This window comes from Neurospora hispaniola (assembly GCF_033458365.1).
Source record: "Neurospora hispaniola strain FGSC 10403 chromosome Unknown B0T23scaffold_4, whole genome shotgun sequence".
Lineage (NCBI taxonomy): Eukaryota > Fungi > Ascomycota > Sordariomycetes > Sordariales > Sordariaceae > Neurospora > Neurospora hispaniola.
This window is the reverse complement of record NW_026944409.1, coordinates 2,272,428-2,298,521: the sequence shown is the minus strand read 5'-3', so window position 1 is coordinate 2,298,521 and position 26,094 is coordinate 2,272,428. Positions and strand designations below refer to the sequence as shown.

The 26,094-nt window shown below is 50.7% G+C and overlaps 10 protein-coding genes and 1 non-coding gene across 11 annotated transcripts; 5 read left to right on the top strand and 6 right to left on the bottom strand.

The window, feature by feature from the left end:
* Window positions 1-50: 50 nt before the first annotated feature.
* Window positions 51-1,920, bottom strand: B0T23DRAFT_453605 (Intradiol ring-cleavage dioxygenase). Its single transcript, XM_062841182.1, has 2 exons — window positions 1,226-1,920; window positions 51-1,152 (listed from the first exon to the last, which is right to left on the bottom strand). The coding sequence occupies exons 1-2, from the start codon at window positions 1,480-1,482 to the stop codon at window positions 516-518; spliced, it is 894 nt and encodes a 297-aa protein (XP_062692997.1). The 5' UTR covers window positions 1,483-1,920; the 3' UTR covers window positions 51-515.
* Window positions 1,921-2,862: 942 nt separating this feature from the next.
* On the top strand, window positions 2,863-4,823 carry B0T23DRAFT_379920 (3-carboxy-cis,cis-muconate cyclase). Its single transcript, XM_062837179.1, has 3 exons — window positions 2,863-3,502; window positions 3,571-3,679; window positions 3,752-4,823. The coding sequence occupies exons 1-3, from the start codon at window positions 3,356-3,358 to the stop codon at window positions 4,594-4,596; spliced, it is 1,101 nt and encodes a 366-aa protein (XP_062692996.1). The 5' UTR covers window positions 2,863-3,355; the 3' UTR covers window positions 4,597-4,823.
* Window positions 4,824-4,950: 127 nt separating this feature from the next.
* Window positions 4,951-5,040, top strand: B0T23DRAFT_t208. Its single transcript has one exon. It is a non-coding gene; the product is annotated as a tRNA-His (tRNA).
* Window positions 5,041-5,764: 724 nt separating this feature from the next.
* On the bottom strand, window positions 5,765-6,989 carry B0T23DRAFT_379917 (uncharacterized protein). The gene is made up of 2 exons (XM_062837178.1): window positions 6,591-6,989; window positions 5,765-6,507 (listed from the first exon to the last, which is right to left on the bottom strand). Exons 1-2 carry the CDS (start codon window positions 6,901-6,903, stop codon window positions 5,900-5,902), a joined length of 921 nt encoding a protein of 306 aa, XP_062692995.1. The 5' UTR covers window positions 6,904-6,989; the 3' UTR covers window positions 5,765-5,899.
* A 1,019-nt stretch (window positions 6,990-8,008) lies between these two features.
* On the top strand, window positions 8,009-9,509 carry B0T23DRAFT_144219 (uncharacterized protein). Its single transcript, XM_062832418.1, has one exon. It carries the CDS (start codon window positions 8,148-8,150, stop codon window positions 9,432-9,434), a length of 1,287 nt encoding a protein of 428 aa, XP_062692994.1. The 5' UTR covers window positions 8,009-8,147; the 3' UTR covers window positions 9,435-9,509.
* On the bottom strand, window positions 9,510-10,810 carry B0T23DRAFT_144218 (ribosomal protein L6, alpha-beta domain-containing protein). Its single transcript, XM_062832417.1, has 3 exons — window positions 10,379-10,810; window positions 10,045-10,158; window positions 9,510-9,952 (listed from the first exon to the last, which is right to left on the bottom strand). Exons 1-3 carry the CDS (start codon window positions 10,662-10,664, stop codon window positions 9,585-9,587), a joined length of 768 nt encoding a protein of 255 aa, XP_062692993.1. The 5' UTR covers window positions 10,665-10,810; the 3' UTR covers window positions 9,510-9,584.
* A 579-nt stretch (window positions 10,811-11,389) lies between these two features.
* B0T23DRAFT_144191 (uncharacterized protein) lies at window positions 11,390-13,651 on the top strand. Its single transcript, XM_062832416.1, has 4 exons — window positions 11,390-11,842; window positions 11,898-12,389; window positions 12,447-12,886; window positions 12,942-13,651. Exons 1-4 carry the CDS (start codon window positions 11,749-11,751, stop codon window positions 13,404-13,406), a joined length of 1,491 nt encoding a protein of 496 aa, XP_062692992.1. The 5' UTR covers window positions 11,390-11,748; the 3' UTR covers window positions 13,407-13,651.
* A 227-nt stretch (window positions 13,652-13,878) lies between these two features.
* B0T23DRAFT_316766 (soluble quino protein glucose dehydrogenase) lies at window positions 13,879-15,557 on the bottom strand (the record flags this gene model as incomplete). The annotated part of the gene is made up of 2 exons (XM_062834955.1): window positions 13,879-15,192; window positions 15,270-15,557. The coding sequence occupies 2 exons, from the start codon at window positions 15,555-15,557 to the stop codon at window positions 13,879-13,881; spliced, it is 1,602 nt and encodes a 533-aa protein (XP_062692991.1).
* Window positions 15,558-16,252: 695 nt separating this feature from the next.
* B0T23DRAFT_144173 (voltage-gated potassium channel) lies at window positions 16,253-19,238 on the bottom strand. Its single transcript, XM_062832415.1, has 2 exons — window positions 18,762-19,238; window positions 16,253-18,689 (listed from the first exon to the last, which is right to left on the bottom strand). Exons 1-2 carry the CDS (start codon window positions 18,872-18,874, stop codon window positions 16,565-16,567), a joined length of 2,238 nt encoding a protein of 745 aa, XP_062692990.1. The 5' UTR covers window positions 18,875-19,238; the 3' UTR covers window positions 16,253-16,564.
* Window positions 19,239-19,435: 197 nt separating this feature from the next.
* On the top strand, window positions 19,436-21,793 carry B0T23DRAFT_144147 (uncharacterized protein). Its single transcript, XM_062832414.1, has 3 exons — window positions 19,436-19,566; window positions 19,655-19,850; window positions 19,935-21,793. The coding sequence occupies exons 2-3, from the start codon at window positions 19,687-19,689 to the stop codon at window positions 21,694-21,696; spliced, it is 1,926 nt and encodes a 641-aa protein (XP_062692989.1). The 5' UTR covers window positions 19,436-19,566; window positions 19,655-19,686; the 3' UTR covers window positions 21,697-21,793.
* A 1-nt stretch (window position 21,794) lies between these two features.
* On the bottom strand, window positions 21,795-23,226 carry B0T23DRAFT_144130 (protein transport protein sec-13). The gene is made up of 4 exons (XM_062832413.1): window positions 23,140-23,226; window positions 23,000-23,047; window positions 22,816-22,931; window positions 21,795-22,752 (listed from the first exon to the last, which is right to left on the bottom strand). Exons 1-4 carry the CDS (start codon window positions 23,140-23,142, stop codon window positions 22,005-22,007), a joined length of 915 nt encoding a protein of 304 aa, XP_062692988.1. The 5' UTR covers window positions 23,143-23,226; the 3' UTR covers window positions 21,795-22,004.
* Window positions 23,227-26,094: the final 2,868 nt, after the last annotated feature.

Sequence of the window (26,094 nt, the reverse complement as noted above, 5' to 3'; positions counted from 1 at the left end):
AGAGAGTCGATGGAGCGGATACTTTGAAAATAATATTGACTTGAGATTTTGTCCGTGTGACCGGACGAAGTAGGCTCTTAAGCCGTATTTGTTACCGCGGTATAAAGATCCCTAAGAAGCGGCCATGGCAGCGTGGCTTGGTACCAGAATCTCATGTTACGAAATTTCACACACGGGTTATCGCACCAAGATGTTGTTCCGAGTCATCATCTCATTCATCCAAAAAGTCAACGCTGAACAGGTAGCTAGCAAGCTTACAGCCGCCGTTCTTCTCTCATCATACATCCTCCATGCATGCCAAAAGTGCCATATACAAAATCCAATGCTACCAAACCCAACCAAAAAAAAAAAAAAAAGCACCGCGGTTATACAAAAGCCAGTTCCCTATCGTTTTGTGAACACGCGCCCCCAATGATAATATGTGCGGGTATAAAATGTACAAAGCAAGAAAAAGGGATTCTTTTTTCTCTCTTCTTCTTCATCAACGATCAACCAAGCCAAGCCAAAGACATTGCTTAGACCTTGCCCTTGAAGCCCTTGGGAGCAAGGTTGACGTTGTACTCAAGCTCAAGAACGGCCTTCTCGTCACCCTCAAGAGGCTTGAAGGTCACAACGAGATCATCCTTGACAGCGAAGACGGTGTCGTTGGTGATCCAGGGGTCGTCGCTGGGGTAGAGCTGAGTAGTGCAGCCCTGGTACTCGGGATGAGTAACCATAATGTGGATGTGAGCGGGGCGCATGGGGTGGCGGTCCATGAGCTGGAGGAGGGCATACGAGGGGCCATCGGTGGGCAGACTGTAAGCAGTCGGGTGGAGGCAGTAGAACCAGTACTCGCCCTTCTCGTTGGCCTTGAACTTGCCGCGCAGGTTGTTGGGCGTCTGGTTCTGAGGGTCCTGGAAGTCGTACTTGCCGTTGGCGGAGGCTTGCCAGATGTCGAACACGGCGTTGGGAATGGGCTTGCCCGTGGTGATGTCGCGGATGACACCGTGCATCTTGGTCACGCGGCCCTTGGGAGGGACACCGTCCTGGATGATAGAGCCACCGTTCTCGCGGAAGGGGGCGTTGGGGGACCAGAAGGGCCCGAGAATCGAGGACGAGGTGGGCTCAAGACCCTCCTCGACGACAATCTTGTGGGCGATCTCATCAACAAGGCTGAAGAGGAAGTTGTTAGTATGGAAGTTCTTGAGTTTATTGGATCATCTGTGAGAAAGCAGAAAAAACTTACGTCTCAAGACCCAAGATGTCGGAGAGACGGTGGGCCTCGTTACGGGTCTGGCCAGACTCGCTGTAGACGCGGCCGACCTCATTAATGTACTTGACACCAGCCATCCACTCGTCCATGGTGAGCTCAACCTCGCGAGCGAAGTCGTGGATGTGACGGATCAGAGCACCAAGAACCTGACGGTTGCGGGGAGTGGTGTTGGGGCCCATGCCGTCAATGACATTCTGGGTGAAGTTGGGGTCGAATCTGTGAGAAGCCATTTTGCCTGTTGTGGTGATGATGACGATGATGAAAACACTGGAATCAACAATACGGAGAGGATCAAGAGGATAGAGAGTATGGAACAGGCAGATCCAAACTTATAGGTGGTTTGATGACGATTACAATGAGAAAAGAAGAAGGGGGACAGCCGGAGCAAGAGGTTCCTCGAAGAATGTTATATACAAAAGGGACTATACAGAGCAGTCCGTCACCGTAGTGTACAACTGGGATCTCTCTTTCCCTCGACGCACACCCTGGATCTTCATGGCATTGTGAATGGACGCAACATGATAGGATCGCACACGCCCCAGGTGTCCAGGTGCCCGGATGGTGCCATGTGCCTCCATGTTTCCCCGCTGCCCTTTGAGAGCTCTGGATCCGGACGGACTTGCGGCAGGTTGAGATTCCTATGTCGGTCACTGTGGGTGTGATGTGAGTGTGGGGTTAATGGTTATGGAGAAACGGAGGCAAAGCGGGAGAAATATAGCCCTGCGTCACGGTAGCCCCTAACCCTGGATCTTCAAAACTGCTGCCGGTTCGCTGCCGGGATGGTCGCGTTGTCTCAGCTTGCAAAGAATTCCCGGTACTGTAGCTTCCAATAGTATCAATCAAGGCAACAAATTTGTTCCTAAATTGAGTTCAACCCTTGCTCGACTGCGGTGAATCACTCGAGACATCGAGAACTGCTGATCTGACATGCTTGGAGGCGATCTCGACTTTTTCCAAACGGTGTGAATCTTATGTCCGTCTTGGCAACAATCGTGCGGCTAATGTCGAACAATTGCCCGCGAATCCACTCTCCAGATCTCGGCATTGAGGAGCATGAGGAGAAAATATACTACAATAGGCGCTCTGTTTACTATGTATGTATCTTCAACCATCAGCCTCCCCATCATCATTAAAGATTCAGATGCCAGTACCTATCTATCGACCCCAAACCTCGATATATTGGATCTGGTTGCCTTTCATGTCGGTAACCAATTGGTTGCCTACTGTAGCAGTAATAGGTAGCCGTCTCCATTGTAGGCTGTGTTCCAAAGTACAACAACCACCACCACTCGAGGTGCCGTGTATACAGCATTGTATGTAATGAGTTCACTGTTCTCTGCAATGAATGAATGAATGAATGAAGGAATGGGATGGGTGAGCCTTTTCCCGCCCAGCCTGTCATTGCCCGTGCAATGACCGGACGCAGCAAGGTTCCCATGACAGGCCCCCGGGGCTCGGGAACGGGGGCATCGGGGTTCCAGTGTTCATCCGGCGGGCAAGGGAGGCCTGCCCTGCCCCTGGTCTCCCTTCCAATCGACTTTCGGGGCGTTCTGGGCCTTGCAGAGGCGGGCAACAGTGGTCACTGGTCGCTACAGATGGAAAATCCCACACAAGTCCGCTACGGCCACTGGGAAGAAAGCCCGTCAAAATCTGTGTGCAGTCGAGTGCAGGATCGGGACCACTCCTTCTGAAATCTACCGTTGCCGCTTTCCGAGTCCCGACCTCGTGCCCGTGTAAACATTCTCCCCACCATTGGATACCGAAAGCTGGGGACCAAGTGGGGGGCAAAACGAAACTAACACCAGCGTTTTCCCAATGCCGGTCGCAGCTCCATTCAGGTGTACACTAAACAATCGATGCAACCCCCGTCTCGCGACAGCCGGGCAATCATGTCGGATCTCGAGTTGGGGAATGGGATGAACTGGTCGGATTTTGGGAACATGGAACTTCGTCCGTCAAGGTCCTCGAGATATTCCCAATTCTCAACATCCTTTTGTCGCGCTTCGTGATCCTACGCCGACGTGAATCTTCCAGGTCGCAGTCGCAGTCGCAGGTACAAGCGCAGTCGCTTCGCCTATTCTTCCCAGCCGACGTCATTCCAAGATGCCCCTCCATCACTTGATGATTGGTACCTGGACCCCGCCAGGTGCCATCTTCACTGTTCAGTTCGACGACGAGAAGCTCACATGCAAGCTCATCAAGAGAACAGAAATTCCTCAGGATGAGCCGATATCATGGATGACCTTTGACGTATGAGATCCATCATCAAATGTCTAGAGTACTGCGACTTTGCCTGCTCACAATGGAGATGGGAATAGCATGAGAGGAAGAACATTTACGGCGCTGCCATGAAGAAATGGAGCAGCTTTGCCGTCAAGAGCCCGACTGAGATTGTCCACGAGGCATCGCACCCCATCGGTGGTCACCGTACGTTACCAAAACTCCTATATCACGACCCAATGTTCTCGGACTAAATGACGTGTTTGTGTTTGTATACAGCCAGGGCCAACGACGCCGACACCAACACGCGCGCCATCTTCCTCCTCGCAGCCAAGCAGCCCCCCTACGCCGTTTATGCCAACCCCTTCTACAAGTTCGCCGGTTATGGCAATGTCTTCTCCGTCTCCGAGACCGGCAAGCTCGAGAAGAACGTCCAGAACTACGAATATCAAGAAAACACTGGCATCCACGGCATGGTGTTCGACCCGACCGAGACCTACCTCTACTCAGCCGACCTGACCGCGAACAAGCTCTGGACGCACCGCAAGCTGGCCTCGGGCGAAGTCGAACTAGTCGGCTCCGTCGACGCCCCTGATCCGGGCGACCACCCTCGCTGGGTTGCCATGCACCCCACGGGCAACTATTTGTATGCCCTGATGGAGGCCGGCAACCGCATCTGCGAGTACGTCATCGACCCGGCCACGCACATGCCCGTGTACACGCATCACAGCTTCCCGCTGATCCCCCCGGGCATTCCCGATCGGGACCCCGAGACCGGCAAGGGCCTCTACCGCGCCGACGTGTGCGCGCTGACCTTTACCGGCAAGTACATGTTTGCTAGTTCGCGGGCGAACAAGTTCGAGCTGCAGGGGTATATTGCGGGCTTCAAGCTCAGGGACTGCGGAAGCATTGAGAAGCAGCTGTTCCTTAGCCCGACGCCGACGAGCGGTGGGCATAGCAATGCGGTTAGCCCGTGCCCGTGGAGTGATGAGTGGATGGCGATTACGGACGATCAAGAGGGCTGGTTGGAGATTTATAGGTGGAAGGATGAGTTCTTACATAGGGTTGCGAGGGTCAGGATTCCGGAGCCTGGGTTTGGGATGAATGCCATTTGGTACAATTAGATGGAATGCTGTTCCGTCGTTTTGATGAAGGAATGATGTTGGGTGTACCCCCCGAAGGATGCGCAAGAGGTAAGTAGCGAAAGATGCGTTACATATGAGCCAGTAACAAGATATATCTATCTATGATAATGAAAATGAAGTAGAAAAGGATTGAACGCGCAGACCACGAACGATGCAAGCTTGCAATTGGGAAGCAAGTCGTCCATTATACCACTCCCAGATTTTCCGGTCTTTGCTGTAGTGGTGAACCAACGCAAAGCCGTGGTTAAGGTTTATCCCAAGAGTTCACCAGTCCACTGCGTCTGATCGTTCGACATATATGGATACATTTACTTGAGGTTTTATTCATCAACAGGGATTGTAGTATAGTGGTCAGTACTTCTCGTTGTGGTTCTTTGTACACAACGATCCGAGAGGACCCAGGTTCGATTCCTGGCAATCCCACTCTTTTTGCGCATTTTGCATAAAATGGTCCTGCAAACCTCTTCTTTTTTTTTTTTTTTTTTTTTTTCCTTTTCTTTTTGTGGTCTCTTCAGACCTTCTTTCTTTGCGAAAATATCCGCTAGTGATCAACACCAAACGTTCAGGTAGGTTAGAGAGAAGGTTGTGATGGTATACTTGGTTTGTTTGTTAGTTTAGTAATGGTTCCTCGATCACGGGTTGAACAGGAAAGTTTTGGAGCTGTTAAATTATTAGCCTTTCAACAGACAGAGAAAGTGTCCTCTGTTCAAAGTGACATTATACAATGGCAAGGTCTTGTGAGGTTACAGAGAGCCTTGGTAAGGTATTCTCTTATTCCTATCTCCGTCTTCTTCGAGACCTTCAAGGCTGGAAGGTATTAGTTTTACAGCGTTACTCAGGTCTGGATTGTCACTGTGAAAATGCATCATGAGTCTTTGTAAACGGAAAGTTCAGGTGGTTTAGTTCCTGAAGGCTATGGTTGGTTCAGTTGTCACCCATCTTTAAAACCTATCCTTTTTCAAATGTGTTGTATTACACCGGCGGACTGAAGGAAGGTTTCGACATTTGGAAGTTGTGTTTCCGTCATTTGCCATGGCTAGTATGCTGTGCAGCACGTTCAACCGGTAATGAGCCCCCTTTCCAAGACAATGGAACAACGTGCGTTGATGTATCCCAGAGAACCACGTTGTACGATGGCGAATTTAGGTTCCAGCAAAGGTAAAGAGTATATTGTCATCATTACTCTCCTCCTGATCAACGTTACTTCCAAAAAGCAGATGTCCCTCCATCCTCCCCTGATATCGAAACCGCACAGCACACAACCCTCACCGACCGATCCTTACTATGTAGCCGCCTGCCTATACGGCTCATACTTAGCCGGCCCATGGGGATCATTCTCCGCCAGATCCGTCGACACAAAGTAATGGTCATGCTGCGAAATGCGACGCGCGCGCTCAGTCTGCCTCGGCTTCCACCATAGAAAATAGGCCAACGCTCCCGCAGCGGCCAAGGCAGCGACCGGAATACCAACGCCTAGCCCAATCTTGAGACCGTTACTACTACTAGAGTCGCTGGAGTCACTACCAACGTCTCCCTTGGAACTTGCAATGGGTGGAGCAGCTGGCGTTGTCGTCAGCGCAAATGAGGAGGTCTGGCCGGAGGTCAGGGAGGTTGATGATGGGCCATCGGTTATCTGGGTGGTAGTTCCTGTTCCTGTGGCGGATGCTTCTACGGTGCTGACCCTCGTGGACGCGATGCTGAGTGATGGAATTCCCGTGAATGTCGTGTCAGACACTTGTATGATGGTTTGCACCAGGCCAACACTGATGGTGAATGCACTGCTATCTTTATCGTTTGATGAACAGTCACATTTCCCTTCGTTGAAGTCTGCCGCACAGCAGAATCGGTCGTTTCCACAGGCAGCTAATTCGCCCTTGCGGTTTCCGTTTTCTATTGAATGAAAGCAAGGTGAATGTTACTTAGTAAGTTGTTGACACTGACACAGACCATCAGACAGCCTTGACTGGACCTACCAAGGCAAGCACTCCCGCAGATATAGTTATTCCATTGAGGATTTGTACAAGCTCCTCGCTGCACCGCGCCCAGAGTCAAGTTGGGAAACGAGTTGCTTTCTGTCGTCGCGATGCAGAGCGCATTGCTGAAACATGTCCACCCTGCCGGACAGCAAGAAGAAACTGGAGCGTTGAAGGCCTGGCAAGCAAAGTAGCCTGGTGCGAACTCGCCACCAGGAAAGTAACACGGCGCATTTGGGTCGGCTCGTACTTGTTGCGCTTGTGCCGCTAGGTATACAAGTATCGTGAAGAGGGAAGATGTAGTAGAATTCATTGTTGCGAGTTTGCGCCTAGTTCTCTCTCTCTGGATATTAGCAACCAAACCTTGTAGAAAACAACAACAACAACAAAAAAAAAAAAAAAAAAAAAAGGAAAAGAACGAGATTGACAAAGTTATCAGGAAATGCAAACTTGATAGAAGTGAAAACACAACCGTGGGCGCCACGACGGCCTGTCCATACTTATCAAGTGACCAGCAACACCATGAGGCTGGCAATTAGGTTATGCCAGGGCTTTTTCAGCTCGACCTTCGCATCGATGTGATTGCATTGAACAAACAATAGTCTGAAGCGCAGGGCAACACACCATCGTCGAAATGGCTTCCCGTCGTTCTCGATGGATGACTAGAATTGGTCCCACACCCCTTTACCTATAGAGCTCCCTTATCCGGCCTGTCTTCTTGCATAGGCGGGCGATTGAGAGAACTCTGAGTGTGGCATTGCCGCATATTCGAAAAAGCCCAAGGCAAGTTGAGAGCAGCTCGAAATGACAAAAAACACAGCCTGTGATGGTGTCTCCATAAGCGCTTTGAGTTGCTGAATGGGAGTTGATCCAGGCAAGCCACTTGGCTTGGCAGGCTGCGGGATGGTTGCTGCAGCTTTTCGGCTCAGACTCAGTTGGCTCGTTGAATGGAAGGGTTGGACGTTCAGCCTGGTTCCCTTTTCATTGATAACGAGGTGCAGGAGTTGCTGTTGCTGAGCAGTTCGCTTTGAGGTCACCGAGACCGTCTGAGTGTTGTCGGCGGAATCGAAATCAGAAATCCCATAGAATGCGATGAACATTGGAGTCGAAAGAGGAATCTCTCTCCGAGTTCGGGGCTAGCTCCCTAGCTTATCCGTGGGTGCTCATGTTTAACATGGGAAGGACCCTGAACCGAGCCGTGTCATCACTGCTGTTTTGACGGGCATTCTCTCAAAAGCGCCAAATAGAAAAAAAGAAGCATCAAGAAACGGATGAAGCATTCTCATCAAAGTAAACAAAAGATTTTGAGACTCCCTTGTCTGCAGCTGTGGAAAGAGTGAGCGGTTGGTGGCATTGCGGGGGACCAGTTGAAGTGAATGGAAAAAAAGGACAAAAAAGGCAGTCATACGTCAACAGCTTCGCCGCTACAGAATCAGTGCGGGGAACATTTGACAGCCAGAATCCCAAGTTCAACCACTCAACAACAACTTGGACTGAATACGTATTCCGGTTACGGATTGAAAATTCCCCGAGGTTTATCGATCCTCTCGCGGCTGTATGACTGTGGATAAGATTAAACAACCGAAAAAGGCTTTGTCCCATATTTTCTACTCCAAAATTCTCTTCGCTTTCTCCCTCATCGTCCTCATCCTGGCTATCTTCAGTTCCCGCATCTCCTTTCCCCGGCTTTCCCTCATTGCAAGTCATTTGACCGGCAGTGCCAACACAATCACAGCAACCAGCCGCTCAGCCATTACAAATACATCTACACAGAAGATGGCCTCTTCCCAGTACGCAAAGGAGCTCGAGGTAGCTCAGCTCGCCGTCCAGCGGGCCGCCCGCCTCACCAAGCGCGTCTTCCATGAGAAGGCCAAGGGCACCGTTTCCAAGGACGACAAGTCCCCTGTGACCATTGGCGACTTTGGCGCTCAGGCGCTCATCATCAGCGCCCTCAAGGCCAACTTCCCTTCGGACGAGATTGTGGCTGAGGAGGAGGCCGCTCAGCTGCGCGAGGACACCCCTCTGCGGGACCAGATCTGGGAGCTCGTCAAGTCCACCAAGCTTGACGATGAGGCTGCCGAGCAACTCCTTGGCGGCGCCATCAAGGATGCCGACGCGATGCTGGAGATCATTGACCAGGGCAACAGCAAGGGCGGCGCCAAGGGCAGGATATGGACTATTGACCCCATTGACGGCACCAAGGGCTTCCTGCGCGGTGGACAGTACGCCGTGTGCTTGGGACTGATGGTGGACGGTGATGTCAAGGTCGGCGTTCTCGGCTGCCCGAACCTGCCTGTGGACGACGCTGCGCCGTTGACTGCGGATATCGGCACCAACGCGACCGATGAGGGCCGGGGTGTCATCTTCTCGGCCGTTCAGGGCCAGGGCGCGACTAGCAGGCCCCTGGGCACCGCCGGTCTTGCGAAGGGCAAGTCGATTGCGATGAAGCCTATTACAGAGATGTCCAACGCGAGCTTCTGCGAGAGCGTGGAGGCGGGTCACTCGGATCAGGGCGTGGCTGGACAGATTGCGCAGAAGCTCGGGATCACCAAGCCTAGTGTGCGCATGGATTCCCAGGCCAAGTACGGCTCTATTGCTCGTGGCGCGGGTGATATCTACCTCCGTCTGCCTACTTCCAAGTCTTACCAGGAGAAGATCTGGGATCACGCTGCTGGAGATCTGATTGTGCGTGAGGCTGGTGGTCAGGTTACCGACGTGAGTGGAAACCGCCTGGATTTCAGCGTCGGCCGCACGTTGGCTGAAAACAAGGGTGTCATTGCGGCGCCTGCTGCGGTCCACGACCAGGTCATCAAGGTCGTTCAGGAAGTTCTCGGGCAGCAGTAAAGCCTCGTGTCATAGTGTACAGGTTATGGCAGGTATCGGGCCGTTATGAGGCCATGTGTGTGCCAAAAAAAACAATAGACTAAATGTACAATATTCCCCCCTTATAATCATCAACAACCATATCAACCACCAAAACCCACCGCGCGTCCTCTATTTGATCTTCTTCTGCTTCAACTTGATGGTCTCGCCGTTGACAAAGATACCCTTACCCTTGTACGGTTCCGGTACACGCCACCTCCTGATATCAGCGGCGAAGGTCATGACCTGCTCTCTGTTAATGCCCTCGAGCAGGATTCTTGTCGGCTGCGGCGTGCTGGCCTTCATGCCCTTGGGGACGCCCATCTCGACGGGGTGAGAGAAGCCGAGCTTGAGGCAGACGAACTGCTGGCCGGGGTATTCCTCCTTCTCGGGGCGGGTGTCGATTGTAGCTCTGTAACCGATACCGACCAGGCGCAACACGGCCGTGTGACCTTCTGATACACCCATAATGAAGCGGTTGAGGTACGCCCATGTCGTTCCTGTTTTGTCCAAGAAAGATTTGAAATCGTCAGCTGACTGGCCGCCCGTAACTTTTCCACATTCTCCAAGACAAGGAAGGTGTTTGCCATACCCCACATCTCTCTCTGCTCCTTCTCATCCCGGTTCGCTACGCTGAGGGTCGCTCTCCTCGCCTCGGCGTCGTGGTCGATCTTGATGAAGTCGGGAATGTCCATTTCGAGTTGTCCTGCGAAAAAGCACAGCGCACACGTGCAACAAGTCAGCCAGCTGCTCTGCTCCCATCCTAGCCCCCCTTTGCACTCTCGCACAAACACCCATAATCCATGTTCTCTCTCGCGCCTCACCCAGCCCATACGTTGCGCCAGTGCCAGTTTCGTCGCGAATCCTCCAAGAAAAACCCAACGGGTCTTTCTTTCAAGTCCGAGTTTGGAAAAGAACGAACTAACCCAACGGGCCCTGCACCGTAATCTTGCGCTTAGGCTGCTGCTTCCACTGCGTCATGTCGCGCTTGACAAAGGGCTCGCCAACGGTGATCTCGACGCCAGGAGGGATGCTGAGAGGGGTGCGGCCGAGCTTGGACGGGCGGGTTGTCGTCGCGGAAAAGTTGCGCCGGGCGGCGGCACCGGCAGTCTGTTGGAAGGCGGGCACGAGGAAGCCGGGGAGTGTGACGACGGAAGAAGATGAGGAAGAGGCAACGGCCTCAAGGACCCTCCTTCGGCTTGGGGCGAACATTGTGGTGAGCGTCGTCGTCGTTGGCGGGGTGGCTGGCCGTCGTCGCGATGCGGAACCGGAATTGGCGAAGAGACGCGGCGCTCCAGTTCGGAGGTTCTGGCAGTCGCAAGGGCAACACCGAGTCAATGGCAGCCGGCTGGGTGGTGGGATGAACCGAGTGGATCTTCGGAGAGCTCCAAAAAATGTATCGGACCTGACGCGGCACAGCAATGCAGCTAGTGATTGGCTGCAAATACACCAGGGTTAGGGTCTTATCCGCATAGTTTTGCTGCTGCTAGTCGCTTAGGCTAGGAAACGACGACAAACACCAACAGATGTTATTCCATCCGACATCATTCATCTCGAATAAGAAATCTCCCCAAAGTAATGGCACAGGGCGTGGAAGTGTGGAGACTACTCGATAGGACACATTGTTTCACAATGATCAGATTGAAAGTTAATCTCCCGTTCGACAATCGTCCAGCTTTCCGATGACGACTTTACGGATGTCAACCTCACGACAGTCACCACCACCCAGGGCACCCGTCACGGTCGAAGTGTTCCAAACTGTCTCAAGCGAGCTGTTTGCACTTTCTTGATACCGGATGAAAAGATGCAGATTCCAGTGATGTCAAGACAAGTGGTCTGCATCCCAAATCTTTGTCTAGGCTCGTTTCTGTTGGAGAGGACAGCGCCATATCAGACGATTGAGAGCCAGCAAAAGTAGAGCTCGGCAGACAATCACAGTCATATTCAACGCGAACTTCAAGTGAAGTCATTTCACAGGAAACCTTTTCGCGGTTTCAAAATCCAGTGATTTTCTTCCCGTTGAATTCAAGTCCGCTTCTCTTATCTTGGGCAGTCGCGATCGCCAACTTACCCTCACATACCTTCCTTCCCTCTCGTGAATCGCTCCTTCTCTTCAGAAACACCACACAATTTTCAGTTGCAAGGCCACAAACTTCGATCGCCAAAATTGCACTACCAATATTGCCAGAATCTCCATTTCTTATTGCCGAAGTCCCTTCGACGGCACTCTTCTGGACGCATCTGACTCTCTCGAAATATCATCATCAGTCTGTCGCATCTCACTCACTCGGTAACTATGGTCATGGCTCTTCTTTTCACGGCTCTCTGTGCCGTTACAGCTACACCTTCTCTGGCCTTTTCGTGGGGAGGTGAAAGAAAAGTGCCAGTTCGTAAGTAATATGGAAGCACTGCCTACAGGGCTTGACTAATATGACCACAACACAGCCGACTATCAAGTCAACATCGACCGCAACATCCAGCCTTCGGATCTGCTTCGAGCGTCCTCACGCCTACCAAATATCTACGCCGTCGCCCTAAGTGAACTTCAAGAACTCGAATCAGAACCGTTTTGCCATCGTGTGGCCGCCCAACTCCTAGTCAACAACTGCCAGCTGGTAGACGGAAAGAACGACGCCACAATCCTCACAGACACTGGTCGACAAGTTCGCGACTTTGTTGATTCCTACGCTGCCAGTCTAGCGATATGTGATTTGGAGCGAGGCAGGTTCAACATTCCGGCGCAATGTGCCAAGTTCCGGGAACCGGCCCTGAGTCAGATTGCGATCCGGGACCAAGCACAACTCCACGTCAGCAGTCATGAAATCGACCATTGTCTGTCAGCCATGAAGTCGTCAGATGCTGCGTGGAATACGTGGATCAGTTATCGGCACAAGGCTTTGCGGTTCTGTGAGGCGGCCAGAGCGGATAATGAGAAAGGTATGGTATCGGGGTTGAGATACACCATCCAAAGTCGTGGCTGACAGTGATCTACAGCACAAAACATTCTCCTCTATCAACGACTCACCAATGTGATGAAGAACCTTACAGAAGGCGTGGAAGCTCAGCTTCAGAAGCAAATGAATCAACTTGACCTGCGAACACAACGGTCCATCAAGAATCTCGACAATCTTACACCACAGATCAATAAACTGAAAGATGGGCTTGTCATGGTTCATGAATACTTGGCGACCGATGTTGAAGCAACACTCCGAAAGTCCTCTGCCTCCCTACACGACAGCCAACAACAAGCCGAAGACCTGCAGAAACTGCTCAACCTACTGCTTACTGGTGTTCTTGAGGGTCACTCACGAGTAGCCCATGCGCACGAACATGCCCTTCAACAAGTCTCCGTCCGAGCCAACGATGGCATTGGAGCCCTCGTTGCGGTGGTTGCCACAGCCGCAGCATCAACCACCGCACTGCAACAGCAGATTGTAGGTCATCCTTCTTACAGTAACCATCGCATGCATTGGGGCTAACCCTGAACAGGAACTCTCCAACCAACAAGCCGCCGCATTAGCCCGCCGTCAAGACAACCTCGAGCAAGGAATGGACCGTCTCCTCGCCGTCACCGAGACCCTAGCCACCAAATACGAGGACCAAACACAAAGACTCCAACAAGCCTCCAACATCACCAACGAGATTCTCGACATACTGGAGGACACCGCGGAAGCGGCATCGTCTGTGAACGAATCCTTGTTGACCGGTGCTACCTCGCGCAGCTGGTGGCCCTACATCGTTTGCCCTACCGCTTCTCTCGTTATGGGATCGTATGGCCTACCGCCCTCTGCTGTTCGCAACCTCGCACTCTTGGCGCTTGGCGAGGTGGCTGGGTTCATGATTTCGTCGTATGAGCAGATTGCTGGTGCTTTGCAGTCTTTTGAAGCCCCTTTCTACTCGTCGGTTTGGCAAGCGTCTACAAACACGACGACTGCATCGCCCTATGAAATTTGATGCTAGTCTGGGAGTAATTTGAGGTGCATATATTCTTACTCAAGAGGCGTGGAACCATATGCTTGCGATCTGTTCACACACGCTACCTTTGGTGGTATCAATCTCTGGTTGTTGGGGGATGAGACAGGCCACGGTGACTTGGGTCAATCTAGGAGAGAGTTGGGGGAAATAAGAGTCTAAAGATAGTCCTTCATATGGGCAAGCGGCATATTTTAGGTTGCGTATAGTCGCTAGGAAAATTATTCGTATTTATATCCCAGCAATTTGAGCAATGCACCGGCACTAAGCCTAGCATTTCAAGCAAGTAGACGCAAAAAGTTAGGTAGCTGTTATAGAGGTTATCATCATCTCCTTTCTCACAAGTTTGTTTCAGTGCGCATGGGCTAACAAAGAATCAAGCAATACCCCCATTTGTAACTGATGATCATCGTAGACATACCTTGCTCCCCCAATCTCAGAAACTATAACCTACTCACAACACAGCAAACAACAGACTCCCAGCAACCGCATCCATAGCCGACATCCCAACACCCAACCACTCCGCACAACTCCCACTCCTCTTGGCACGTATTGGGGCAGCGGCACTATCACTATCCCCATTGACACTTCCACTCCCACTTCCCCCATCAGCACCTTCATCATCTTTCACCTCCCCCACCTGCTTCAAAACCCACACATCCCCCTTATCGTCATCCGTCATCCACATCCTTTCTTGTCCATCAACTGCCAGCCCCACCGGTCTAAAACACTGCCCCGGACACTTGCTCACATCCCGATTCCACATAATATCCACAAGACTGTTCGTGCTATCGCTGGCCTCTACCGGTTCTCCCTTGCTTGTATCAAACCACACAGCGGATAACTTGTACCCGGCGGGAGTAGAGCGGTCCCAGCTTCCGTGGAAAGAAATGTACGCTAGACCTACTAGACTTTGATTGCCATTGCCATTGCTGAACTTGATGTCGAGAGGGGCGGTGTGCGCGGGGAAGGTGAGGCGGGGAGGGATGAAGTTGGTGGAGGAGCAGGAGGTGTCGGAGGTGGTGATGTTGATTGGTTTTGCTTGTGGGGAGGAGGATTCGGATGATGGCAAAAAGGGGATAGAGTAGGGCGTCGAGTCGTGGGTGAATTGGGAGCCGGTTTTAAGGTCTCCTAACGAGGGGAAGGAAGGGGAGGCAGAGGAGTTGTAGAGGGCGAGACAGTAGGGGTAGCCGTGGTTTCCGCCTTGCTGTTGTCCTTGGCCGGAAGAAGAGGATCGATTAGAGGGGAAGTGGAGGACACCATGGTAGTTCATTTCTTCTCCGGGGCTGTCTTCGTGGATGTCCACGCCAAAGCGCTTTATACCATCTGCGCTGTTCTCGACGCTGTAAATGCCGCCTGTTTTGGGGTCCTCGGCGACTCCGACCGAGTTACGCAAGCCCCAGCCGATGGTCCAGCCTTCGCTGGGGTAGTCGTATACTTTGCCGCCGCCAGGTGTTCCTAGGTTGGGGTCGGAGATGTCGAAGGCTCGGATCTGTGAGATGCCGGAGGAATGGTCGGTAGCGCCGTTATCGATGTTGCTCCCGCTGCCGCGCGAGACGAGCATAATTCCGGGCTGTTTGCGTGAGATTAAGAGTGTGCGAGTGGAGTGGCCACCGCCCGCGTTGGTCATGTTAGTGATGAGCGTCTTGGGAGATTTCTCGTCGCTGACGCGGATGGCGTCTGCGTCATATACCCAGCTGTAGACTGAGTTCGAAGAAGAGGCGTAGAGGGTTTTGCCGTCGATTGAGAGTTGGATGCCATGATTAAGCTGTTGTGGTTTTAGTCTTTATTTCACGTTGTTTTATGAAAAGGTGACGGCCGGTCAGGATGGAGAATTCATCTTACATCACTCATCGACACAAGTGTCGTTGTTTTGTCGACAGACAAACAGGGCCATCCATCGTCCTTGATAGTCATGTGTGTGATCCCTTTACCAGCCTCAACGACCAATAGCCTTCCATTCGAATCGACGATGACGCCTCTCGGCTTCTTGAGTCCGGTAGCCACGAGCCGGGCTTCGAAACCATTACGGACTACCGGTGCAGGATATGACGCAGGCACGGGCGCCGGGCATGTCGACGCTGCTGCTTGGACCAAAGTACCGGAGAGCCAGAAGAACAAAGAGGGAAACATCAGTGCCGTGAACTTCCAAGTCCTCGGAAACATGTTGAACATTTGTGTGTGTGTGGCCAAGCTCTCGTATAGCTGTGAAGCTAATGGATGACTGGCTGATATAGGTTTCCAATCTGGGAAAGCTGTTGGTAGAGATTGGCTAAAGGTGGGAGGGTATCTGCGCATAAACATATGTGTAAGTCAGCCTCTCATCTAGGATTTATCTTGATGCCTGGATGCAAGTGGCGGCGTGTTGTTGGTAGGTTGCACCATGAGGCAGTGGGAAGCAAAAGTATACCAAACTCGCCCGGTTTAGTTGCTTTTACACTAGGAGCGAAGTTCTCCTATTTGGCAGATTCACGGTGTTCCCAACTGACCCGATGATGGAAATGTGAAGAAGTTCTCTGTTGCTGTCGGAAGGGTACAGAGTGGTAGAGTAACATCAAATAAATCAAAATGGACGAGCATAGACGACTGCGAACGGGTAAGGCACTGCGAGTATGAAGAGAGATAAATGTACCTTGAGTATTCTCTGGATCCTCCGTCGCAGAAAAGTGATCGATTGGCAAGATACCCTTGTGGTTCCTCAACCGAATAGGTGTAGCGGTAAGGAGGTTGTTGTACTTGTGTTCAAAGATATGTCTGAAAGTTTGTAATAGGGTGATGTCATTTGCGTTCCAGACTCAGCTCGGGAAGGAGGTGTTCTGCGTCGACTGACATGTTGCTGTCTTGACCCAGTAATAGGAGCGGGAGCAAAGGGTCGTCGGTCATCCGGAATAGGAAAGAAATATCTTGGCCTGCGCTTCAGAGATAGAACCTCAGCCACGCCATGCTACGGTTGAATTTCTGACGAATTGCCAGTTACAACAACCGATGAAGATGAGGGGAAGCATCATGTGCACAAACCACCATGTGTGAGGCATACCATGTCTCGAATTTCGGACTGAAAATCCTCACTTGTGACCCTTTTAATCATAGTGAAACAACATTTACAGACCAGGCATGAAGGTGTCCGTTTGCTGACTTTTCTAATTCTTCATCTCATTCTTCCTCCTCGCGGCCTTGACGCCTCTGAGCTCATCAGTCAGCGTCTCGATCAACCGCTCCAGAATCCACTCAGCCTCCTCTTGAGAGCTCATCAACGGACTCCTGCTGCCGACCCAACTCCACTTCGCCCGTTCTTTCCCCTCCAGTTCATCCTTACTGCTACGAAGATGAGCGTGAGGCTTTCGGTGCTTAGCTGCGTCGCTCTCGTCCTCTCCGATGAGCCGCAGGTACCATGCCCACTCCTGAAAAGTGTACTTCCGCGGAGGGTGGCTCTTGAGGTGTTGCATTACTAGCCCGATCTCTTCGATCAGCCTGAGGTGGTACTCGGCCGGATCCATGGGGCTTTGGGGCAAGTCCTGGCGTGGTATTGAGACGGCACGCGTCATTTCGGGAAGCTGAGGAGTTGAGTTCGAATTCTGGTCGCACGGGTTCTCCTCGTCATCCGTGTTTCCCATCTTCTTTGACCGGCCGTTCCCTCCTTTCTTCCCTGACGTAGTAGAGGAGTCATCGAAGCGAACTGCTCGATCAGGACGATCGCCACTGTCCTCTTCAGCTGCGTTACCTTCCACTCGCCTCTTATGACTCTCTTCGTTTCTTGCATTCTTCGCCTGTTTCTGCTTTATCAGACCCGTGTTTGCGCTTTCGGCATCAGCATCTGCTTGATCTTGAGCTAGCTCACCCTCGTCATTGTTCTCCTCGCTGCTGTACCTATGGCGCTGTGAGGCTCCATGTATTCCTGGGGGTGACTCCTCGATATCCTCGGTAAACAGCTTTCCATGGGAAAGGGCATTGAAGGTTGCCTTGAACTCGCTCTTGAAGCCCCGCTCGCTAGGAAGAATGGTAACGGTAGCCACTTTGTCCGTGGCATCTTTGATACCCTTCACGATGGTGTCTCCTGCATTAGAGATCAGGACTGTCATAGTCGGAAGAGCGAGGAGTGCCCAGAAGACCCAAAAGGACTTTCCGGCGTTGGATATCGGTGTGATATCTCCGTATCCGATGGTTGTTAGACTAACATATGCCATGTAAAAGGTATCAAAGTAGGTCAATTGTTGATACTGACGTTCACACTCTTGAAAGACTTTGGCACCCACCAGCCATAAGACCAACCACGTGCTTGTAGAGATAGCCAAAGCTATCCAGCGATGCCTATGAGTCGCCTGCTTTTGAATCTTTCTCATCAGCTCAAACTCGGATTGTCGCCGTTGGAACTCGGTCAGACCAGAGCTGGAAGACAGTCCAGGGGAATCGGAATGTGTATCTCTTATGGGTGTAAGTATACCATCCTTTCCCTTCTTGGCCATTTTTCTTAACACGCGATGTCTGAGCTTTTCCACCATACGTGCATCAAGTCTTTTCTTGCCGCGCTCTAGCATCAAAGTGCGGATGGATCCAATAACGAGACCCAAGCTGATAATGCCGACCAGGGAATATGGGAAGAGGAGAGCCCTTCCGAGAGTTGAGGTAGGGTAGTAATCGCCAAATCCCACGGTAAAGAGCGTCACGGCCGCCCAGTACACGCCATCGAGGTAGTTCCATCCTTCGGTGTTGGAAAAGATAAGGGCACCGATGAGGAGGTAGATGAGGAACGAGATGGTCTGTAGCATCAGTGTCCTCTGACTGGGTGTGAGCATAAAATCCTTTGCGTAGTGCCCCTGCTGAGATCCCCAGACGGTAACTACCATGAGCGAAGCGACAACGAAGTACAGGACTGCGGCGTAGATGCCGTAAAAGTAAGCTTCAGACCAGATGAAGTCGTTATTTTCCGGTCTCAGCGGGCCGGCTGTCGTACTTGCGAGGGCTATCAAGCATATGGATGAGAGGTACCATCCGACAATGGTGACGGGTTGAGCGACGGAGAACCGGAGTCTCCTGGTCATGTTAAGGAGTAGCGCCAGGTTGGAGCTTAGCGCAATGGCAAGCTGGACTGCATTGATAGCGATCAGCCAGGCTGGGTCTTTGATGAAGGTGGCGGTCTTGATGTCAGCCCCTTTGGTGTAATTTTGTCTCCATGGCCGGACTAGAGCACAGATACTGAAGGCGCTTGCAACGGGCCCAAGTGTGCCTGCGACCATGGGAAAAGCAGCCGAGGCAAACCACCATCGACTTGACGGAGTCCAGACCGTCAGTATATACTATTGTACGAACTGAGTACCCGAGAACTCTGGTATGACTTACCTGGGATCTCGATGGGCCTGGTCCTCTCCCATAAGCTTGGGAAGTGAGGCCTTGTACTGCTCATCGACCTCTTGAAGATGTTCCTCCACATTCTCACCACCAGCGTCCTCCATGTTGTCAGCTAAGTAGTATTAGGGCGATTATAAAAGAAATACTGTAATGAATGGTGATAACTGTAAAGCGAAGTGTCATAGGGTATCGGGATGGGTTCCCCTATGGACGCTTGTTGTTGAATGTCATCGTCGAATGATCGTAGCATCACGGCGGCAAGGACGAAGCATGAATGAATATCGGTGGTGGTTCATTGGGACTACCTAGGTAGGAACGGTTGTAGAGATATAAGACAAGTTGGCTTGATACTTTCCTGGCATAACCTGGACAGCCCTTTCCAAGCTGGAAGAAAATGTCGGGTTGTTTGTCACGTTGATTCCCGTCCCCATCCATCATATGACGTCCTGGGCAAGAACATCGTTCTGGAGGCTGCGGTGATCGCTAAAAGCCAAGTTCTGCCAAGGTTGTTTCAACGTAAGCTTGTTCTGTGGAGGAACCACATGGCCCCACTTTCCATAAACTTCAGCTGTCACCAGATGCCAGACAGTGATGTGCTGTAGGTACGTACCTCCATCTGCTTATGGTCGTCGTCTCTTAACAATTTCTGGCGGCAGCCAAACACCAAAACAACACCCAGCTTTGATCGTGACATCAACGTTGATCTATCCAGCTTGGCATGTCATAACCTCCCATGGGGTACTTTCTTGCGTCTAGAAAAGAAAAGAGACGAAGGGATAAGTTGGTGCTACGACGAGTAAGAATTTCTGGTTCAGTGTCCAAGGCCTCTTACTCCGTTGTGAAATCGTGAAATGAGAAAGGGTCTGACAAAGAAACTATGCCAGAACTTCACCATAAACTGGCGACTCCGTAGAAGATGCCCAGATGGACTGTAGCACTGAGACTTAGGCGCATTACTGTCGCTTCAAAACTCCCGCGCCAAACGTCCCATGAAAGATTCTACAGTAGCAGTCCCCCATTTGAGCCTTCGATAGAACGCTATACCGTTCCTTGCGCCTCTTCTGGTGAAATTACCGTCAGGTAGGTGGTCAACATAACATCAACAGTCTCCTTGGGAGCTGTGGGTGATCGAAGGTCAATCTTAGACTGATATCTGTGGCTCAGTCTGTACAATGTCGCTGACCGGCCACCAACCGATCCCTTAATCATCTGGATCCCCCCCTTTGCTGCTCGGGACGAGACTGACCCGAACTATCATCTCCCATCATGGCTTCACACATACTCGGCCGCTGTCATTCACTACAGATGGTCTGGCTTATACGACGACAGGCCACAGCCAAAACTCAAGCCAAAGATTGAAGAGCCCGATTTTGACGATGAAGGATATCAATCGAGCGAGACACCTAATAGCAAAGAAGAAGAGGGATTACCCAAAGAAGAGGAAGAAGATATCAGCATAACCCCCCTCCACTGGCCCACCCCTATCCACGACGTCCTCTTTGGCTACTCCTGGATCACCCAAAACCTTCAACCAAGATACCCCAAACGCAAAGACGTCTACATCTGCGGCTCCTACCTCGGCGCCAGTCTGGCCGCCGGCCTGGCCCTCACCGAGTCGTACCCGCACGCGCGCATGGCCGTACGCGGTCTCCTCGCCTACAACGGCATCTACGACTGGACCACGTTCTTGCCTGACCACCCGATCCACCGGCCCAAGGGCGACGACCGCATCCTTATCGAGGAGCAGCTGCACAAGCTGAACCGCGACCTCGACAAAGATGCAGGACCGGCTGCCACCTCACCCATCATTGCCCATTATCAGCGTCGGCTCGAAGACCTCTTTGGCTCGCCGTCGGGACTGTTTGACAGCTTTGCTAGCGCTTGTCTGTTCTTCCACACAGCGGGACTTTTTGTTCCGACGACTTTTGATGAGAAGTATGTTCCTGAATGGCTTTATCCGCCACCTCCGGGGCCATTGATTACCGGTGCCGGTGCCGGTGCCAATGGTGTCAGCAGCGGCGACATCAACGTCCCCGCGGACGTCCACAGCGATCCCTACGACCCATTTACTTCCCCCTCTACTCCCCCTCCTCACCAACCTCCGCCGCCCCTCCCAGCCAGTCAAAACCCCACCGACGACCTCGATTCCGACAACTCGGAGCACTCGGAGCACTACCGTATGCACATGTCGATGATCAACGACGCCGAAGGCGAGCCGGACGAGGTAGCGGCCGAAGACATGCTCCAGCAAACTCTCAAGGTAGAGATTCTACCTGGCAAGTTCCCACGTAAGAGCTATGTGCATTTCCCGCCGAGGCACTCCATGCTTAAGCTCCCGGATACTTTATTGTTGTATGAGACGCCGTCGGCGGAGTTGCCGTTCAAGTGTGATGCTTTGGCGAAGATTGGGTCGGAGGGGGGGAAGGATGGGGTTGTTAATACCGCGGCCCGGAACAGAAATCAAAAGGGGCTTAGTAGTACTCAGAAGCAGAAGAAGATAAAGGAGGAAAAAGAAGCAGAAAACCAGGGAGAGAAACACGAAGAGGGCGACTCAGCACAAGGCGAAGCAGAGGAAAAGAAGAAACCCCGCCCTCGTCTCAAAACGCGAAAACACCGCAACCCCCCGGTTGCCATCACCGCTGGCGAGAACAGCTTCCGCACGCAAGCGTACGAACTGGCGCTGCTGATGCAGCGGAGCATTGAGATGTTGGAACTCAAAGAGCGGCGGAAGTGGGACGAGGATTACCTGATCGACCTCCACCACTGGGAGCTGGAGGCGGCGAGGAGGGTCAAGGTGGCGGACGTGGGCGTGGTGGATGATCAGGACATGGTGATTGGCGATCTGGAAGGGGTTGGGGATCTGGATGAGAGGGGAAGGGAGATTGTGTTGGGATGGTTGGAAGAGAAGATGGATAAGGCGCGTTGATGACTTGGGAGGTGGGATGTACTGGTCAAATGTACTCTCCGCCATACTCTGGTTGTAAGCCCCAGGTAATGTGATAGTGTAAAGATAGAACTTGGTTTGATGTGTTCATTGCCCCGAGCAGTTGATGTGAAGCCAATCTGGATATGTTCTTGTGAATCCGAAGGCAGGCCTGCTCCTTTTCGCTGGCCTTCCTTATCTATTATCCGATAACGCCCACTCTGGATGATGAGTAGATATCCTACCTACCAATATTATGCTAACGCTCGCCACCCATCATCATCATAACATGACCCAATTTCCATGTGATTTTACTCCTCAATGGTCTTGACGTTCTCCCACTCGCCCTTAAGGTTCTCCTTCCATAGTGTGACCTTGTTGTTGTCACTGCTGGCGGCCAGCACGTTTCCGCTGAGCGACCAGCTAACGCGCCAGACGGCCGCATCAAAGTTGAGAACCTTGCACTTCCACTCGCCCGGGTTCGCCGCGTCACTCGTCCAGATGCGCACCGTCTTGTCCTGCGAGGCGCTTGCGATGTAGCTCTTCTGAAGCACAGTCGGGCTCCACGCAACGTCGCGCACCCAATCTGTATGACCCGCCAGGGGCTCGCGCTCGAGCTTGTATCCATTCGTCGCGGGGTCGAAGGTCCAGATCTTGAGCAGGTTGTCGGAACCGCCAGTCACGAAGCGTCTGTTGCCCGTCGAGCCGGGGCCGGGGTTGCTGCTGACGATGCTGCCGGGGGTGGTGGCGGGGGCCCACGAGACCGAGTTGACGCCCAGGCCGTGGGCGTGGAAGATGTTGTGCTCCCAGCTGTTATCCTTGAATTCGAGAACGCTGACGTTGCCGTCCGAAGAGGCGCAGGCCAAGAGGCAGCCGGCTTCGTGGGGAGACCAGGACACGATGTTGACGCTAGCTTTGTGCAGGGCGAAGTCGAAGATGCGCTGCCAGCTGCCGGCTTGCTCGCGCCAAATGAGAACCTTGCCGTCGTAGCCTGCCGAGGCGAGGATGTTGCCGTACTTGGGGTGCGCCCATGCTACGGACCAAACTGCGCCATCGTGTCTGTTGGAAGAAGTTAACCCATTGCCCACATTGTTTGGCGATTGTGGCCCATCGCAAACATACCCCTTCAGTGTCTCAACAAGTCGCTGTGATTCGCCCTCGATCTCAAAGATCTTGATGGTGCGATCCGAGGAGCATGTCGCTAACCTCCTGCCGTAGTAGTCGAGAACTGCATCGTGCTGCGAGGGTCGGTTAGAAACAGAGGGATGGTTGTCGGGAAACGTCGAGGGGGCGATGTTCAGCGTACAATCATATCATCGTGGCCAGAGTTGGCGATAACCTGTGCGCCTGCGGTCTGTCGTTGTCGCGATAGCTTCATGTTAGTGGATAGGTAGCCAAGTAAGGGGGGGGACGCCGCCGGCAGCTTTGGGGTGTAAGAGGACGTACCATCTTGATTAATTATGGAGTATTGAAGATTGTGGAAAAGACAAAAAGATTATGGCGTTGTATTTGCGTGCTTTGGGTTATGAATGAATTCAGACAGGAGTTATGAAGTACACTACTTAAGAGGTAGCAAAAAGGAAAAAGGGCCGTCGTTGGGAATTGCTGTTGAGTTGGATCACCACCACGGGCATTGGAATGGAACCAAGCTGCAAGCTACAGGCAGTGGACGCCCAGGCGACACGATATGAGGTGAACCCGTCTTGCTGCGCTGGAGCTTGACGCTTGCGCAGTGATCCCTGTCGAGCGATGTGGTCCAGCTGGCAAGAAGTCGAGGTGAGCAAGGTGAGACGCGGTAAGTGGAGCCTTGGTCGGTTCCCTCGTAGGCTCACCGTGGTGTGACGTTATGTTACTGTATGTCTTTGGGTCGGAGGCTCCAAGTGGACTCTTGTTGAGGCAACCTAGGTGGGGCAGGTGAGGCAGGGGCCCGTCCCGCTGTACAATACAATACTGGTTTGTTTGTTAGTTTGGTTCTTGGGACCCACCCATAGACAGGGGTGTGGATGGCCAGTGCGCCCAAATACACGCCTTCTAATTGGCTCAACAATACCAAGCTAGTCTATACGTCAACTTAGTCATACTCGACATAGGACAATGACAAGGGTCAAAAGCGCCACATACGTACCTTACCGCGCCCACAAGAGTATAGGACACCCTTTTAGGCTAGATTATAGGGGATTATAGCATTTACCCGTACTTAAAAGCCTACTAACCATACTAAAACTACTGCTATTCAAACGCTTTTAATAAAGCGTAATCTCTAAATAGCTTTATTTAAACGACCAAACGGGCAAATCGACCAAATCAACCAAAATCAGCCAGAATTAATCGCTTAATTTCACAATTAAAAAAGCCAGACTTCCCTCTTATTTACAAGATTCTCACACTCACAATCGTATATTCATTCCTATATATTATTTACTTTTCACCCCAACTTCGTTTTATCTTATTACTTTATCTAACTAATTAAATTACTTCAATAGATTTACCCGTCTATATAATAGTCCGTAAGCTTCCTTAGCTCGTTAACCGAACCAATTATATTATTAAATTTAATTCGGCCAACCCTATCTCCTTTAGTAAGTACGACCTTTATTCTAATAATAAAATAGATTCTAATAAGTATAATTCTAATACCTTAACTTACCCCTCTAATAATAACAATAATAATAATAATAATAACTACACTAGTCCCCTCGTTATAATACCCTACAAATAAGTAATATAGGAGATTAATTTAAATCGCCTTAATATATCGCCTTTTTTCTAAAAATAGTACGACCGCCGTACTCTAATAGTAGTAGAGGCGGCCGCCCTACCCCGCAATATTATTAATTTAACAGCTAAATCTAATAAAGAGAATAAACTACCAATCTATTACCCTCGCCATCCAAACCTTCGTCCTCGTCTCCCGGCCGTACCTAGTAAATCAATCTTTCTATCTATATAAATCGCATACTAATAATAATTTAATTACTCTAATACATCGGATTAATATTTTAATAGCGCCCGACACGCCCGGCCCGGTTGCTTTATATTCTTACAATTACGCCAACCCAATATCGTCTACCCCCGGCTTCAAAGGTCCTACGCCGCCACTAATTAACCGTCTCCCCCCTCATACCCCCCTTAATAATATATCCAATATTTCCTTTACCCGGTATTATATTAGTCTAGCCTATAAATTAATACCTATATTATACGAAGAGCGGATTATAATTAAAATACTCCGCTTTTACACTAATTTCACTATACTTCAAATTATTCGTATTCTTAATATTATAGAACGGTAAATCTTATATACTATTACCGCGACTACCTAACCTAGGTACGGATTATATAATCGCCTACCTATCGTACCGCTAGAAATTTACTAAAAAATTACTATATTTTTACAAACTCCTCGTAAATTTAAGTAATTTCTACTATAGTTAGAGGTCCGTAGAGCTCTCCCGCTATTCGAACCGTATGGAGCCTGTGCGATTTAAGCCGTTATATAATAATCTGGCGTCCGGCGGATTCTCTAGCCGGTCTACTAACCCCTCTTCTTTAAAAATCAGTAAGCGCGCTTATAGTTTGTATTCCGCTAAGCTATATTAATATTGCTCTAATAGGAAAATTAAATATAGTCTAACGAAATTTAGGTTAATAATTTTAATTCTAGGCGTAAATATATTATTATATTCCCGGGAGAAGACTCTAACGATATAGCCTAAATTCGCTAGAGAGCTAATAACTAGATATTCTAGGGTTGTTTTACCGGCGGCGCTAAAGGGCCTTCTTTAGTTTGGAATAAGAAATAGGGCAAGATCAATTCCACTAATTATTAAGAGTATATTGTACCATTATTGTACTCCTTCTAACTCGCGGACCGCAACCATATAATATAGTAAGATAACGCGCCCGCTTATACATCTTATACAATTAAAGCGGTATTAAACGAGTTTTTCCTAATGGATAAGTAAGTTACGTAGCCGGCTTACTCGCTTAATTTAAACCCTATTAAGTACGTCTAACTCTAAATAAAACGCTAGATTGAGTATAATTACCCGGTTAGATTAATTGGGAATACCCTTAGGGAAGCTATCGACGAGGTATAGGTTACTTGCCCAGAGTCTTATATGAAAAAGTTGGTGTATTCGATGCCTAAGCGGTTGTAGTTTATTATTATTGCAAATAGCGGTTATATTGGATACTAATCTCTGATATTTTAAATCCCTGTTTTTATACGTTAAAATCCCTGTTTTTAATGTTAAATAATGTATAATGGTGTTTATAGTGTGTTAGTTTTACTTTAAATTGGCTTAAAATAAATAGATTCTATTAGCTTTACATCCCTATATTCTACCCCTGCTTGTACTAAACTAACAAATATACCAGGGTTAGATTGTAAAAGTTCAC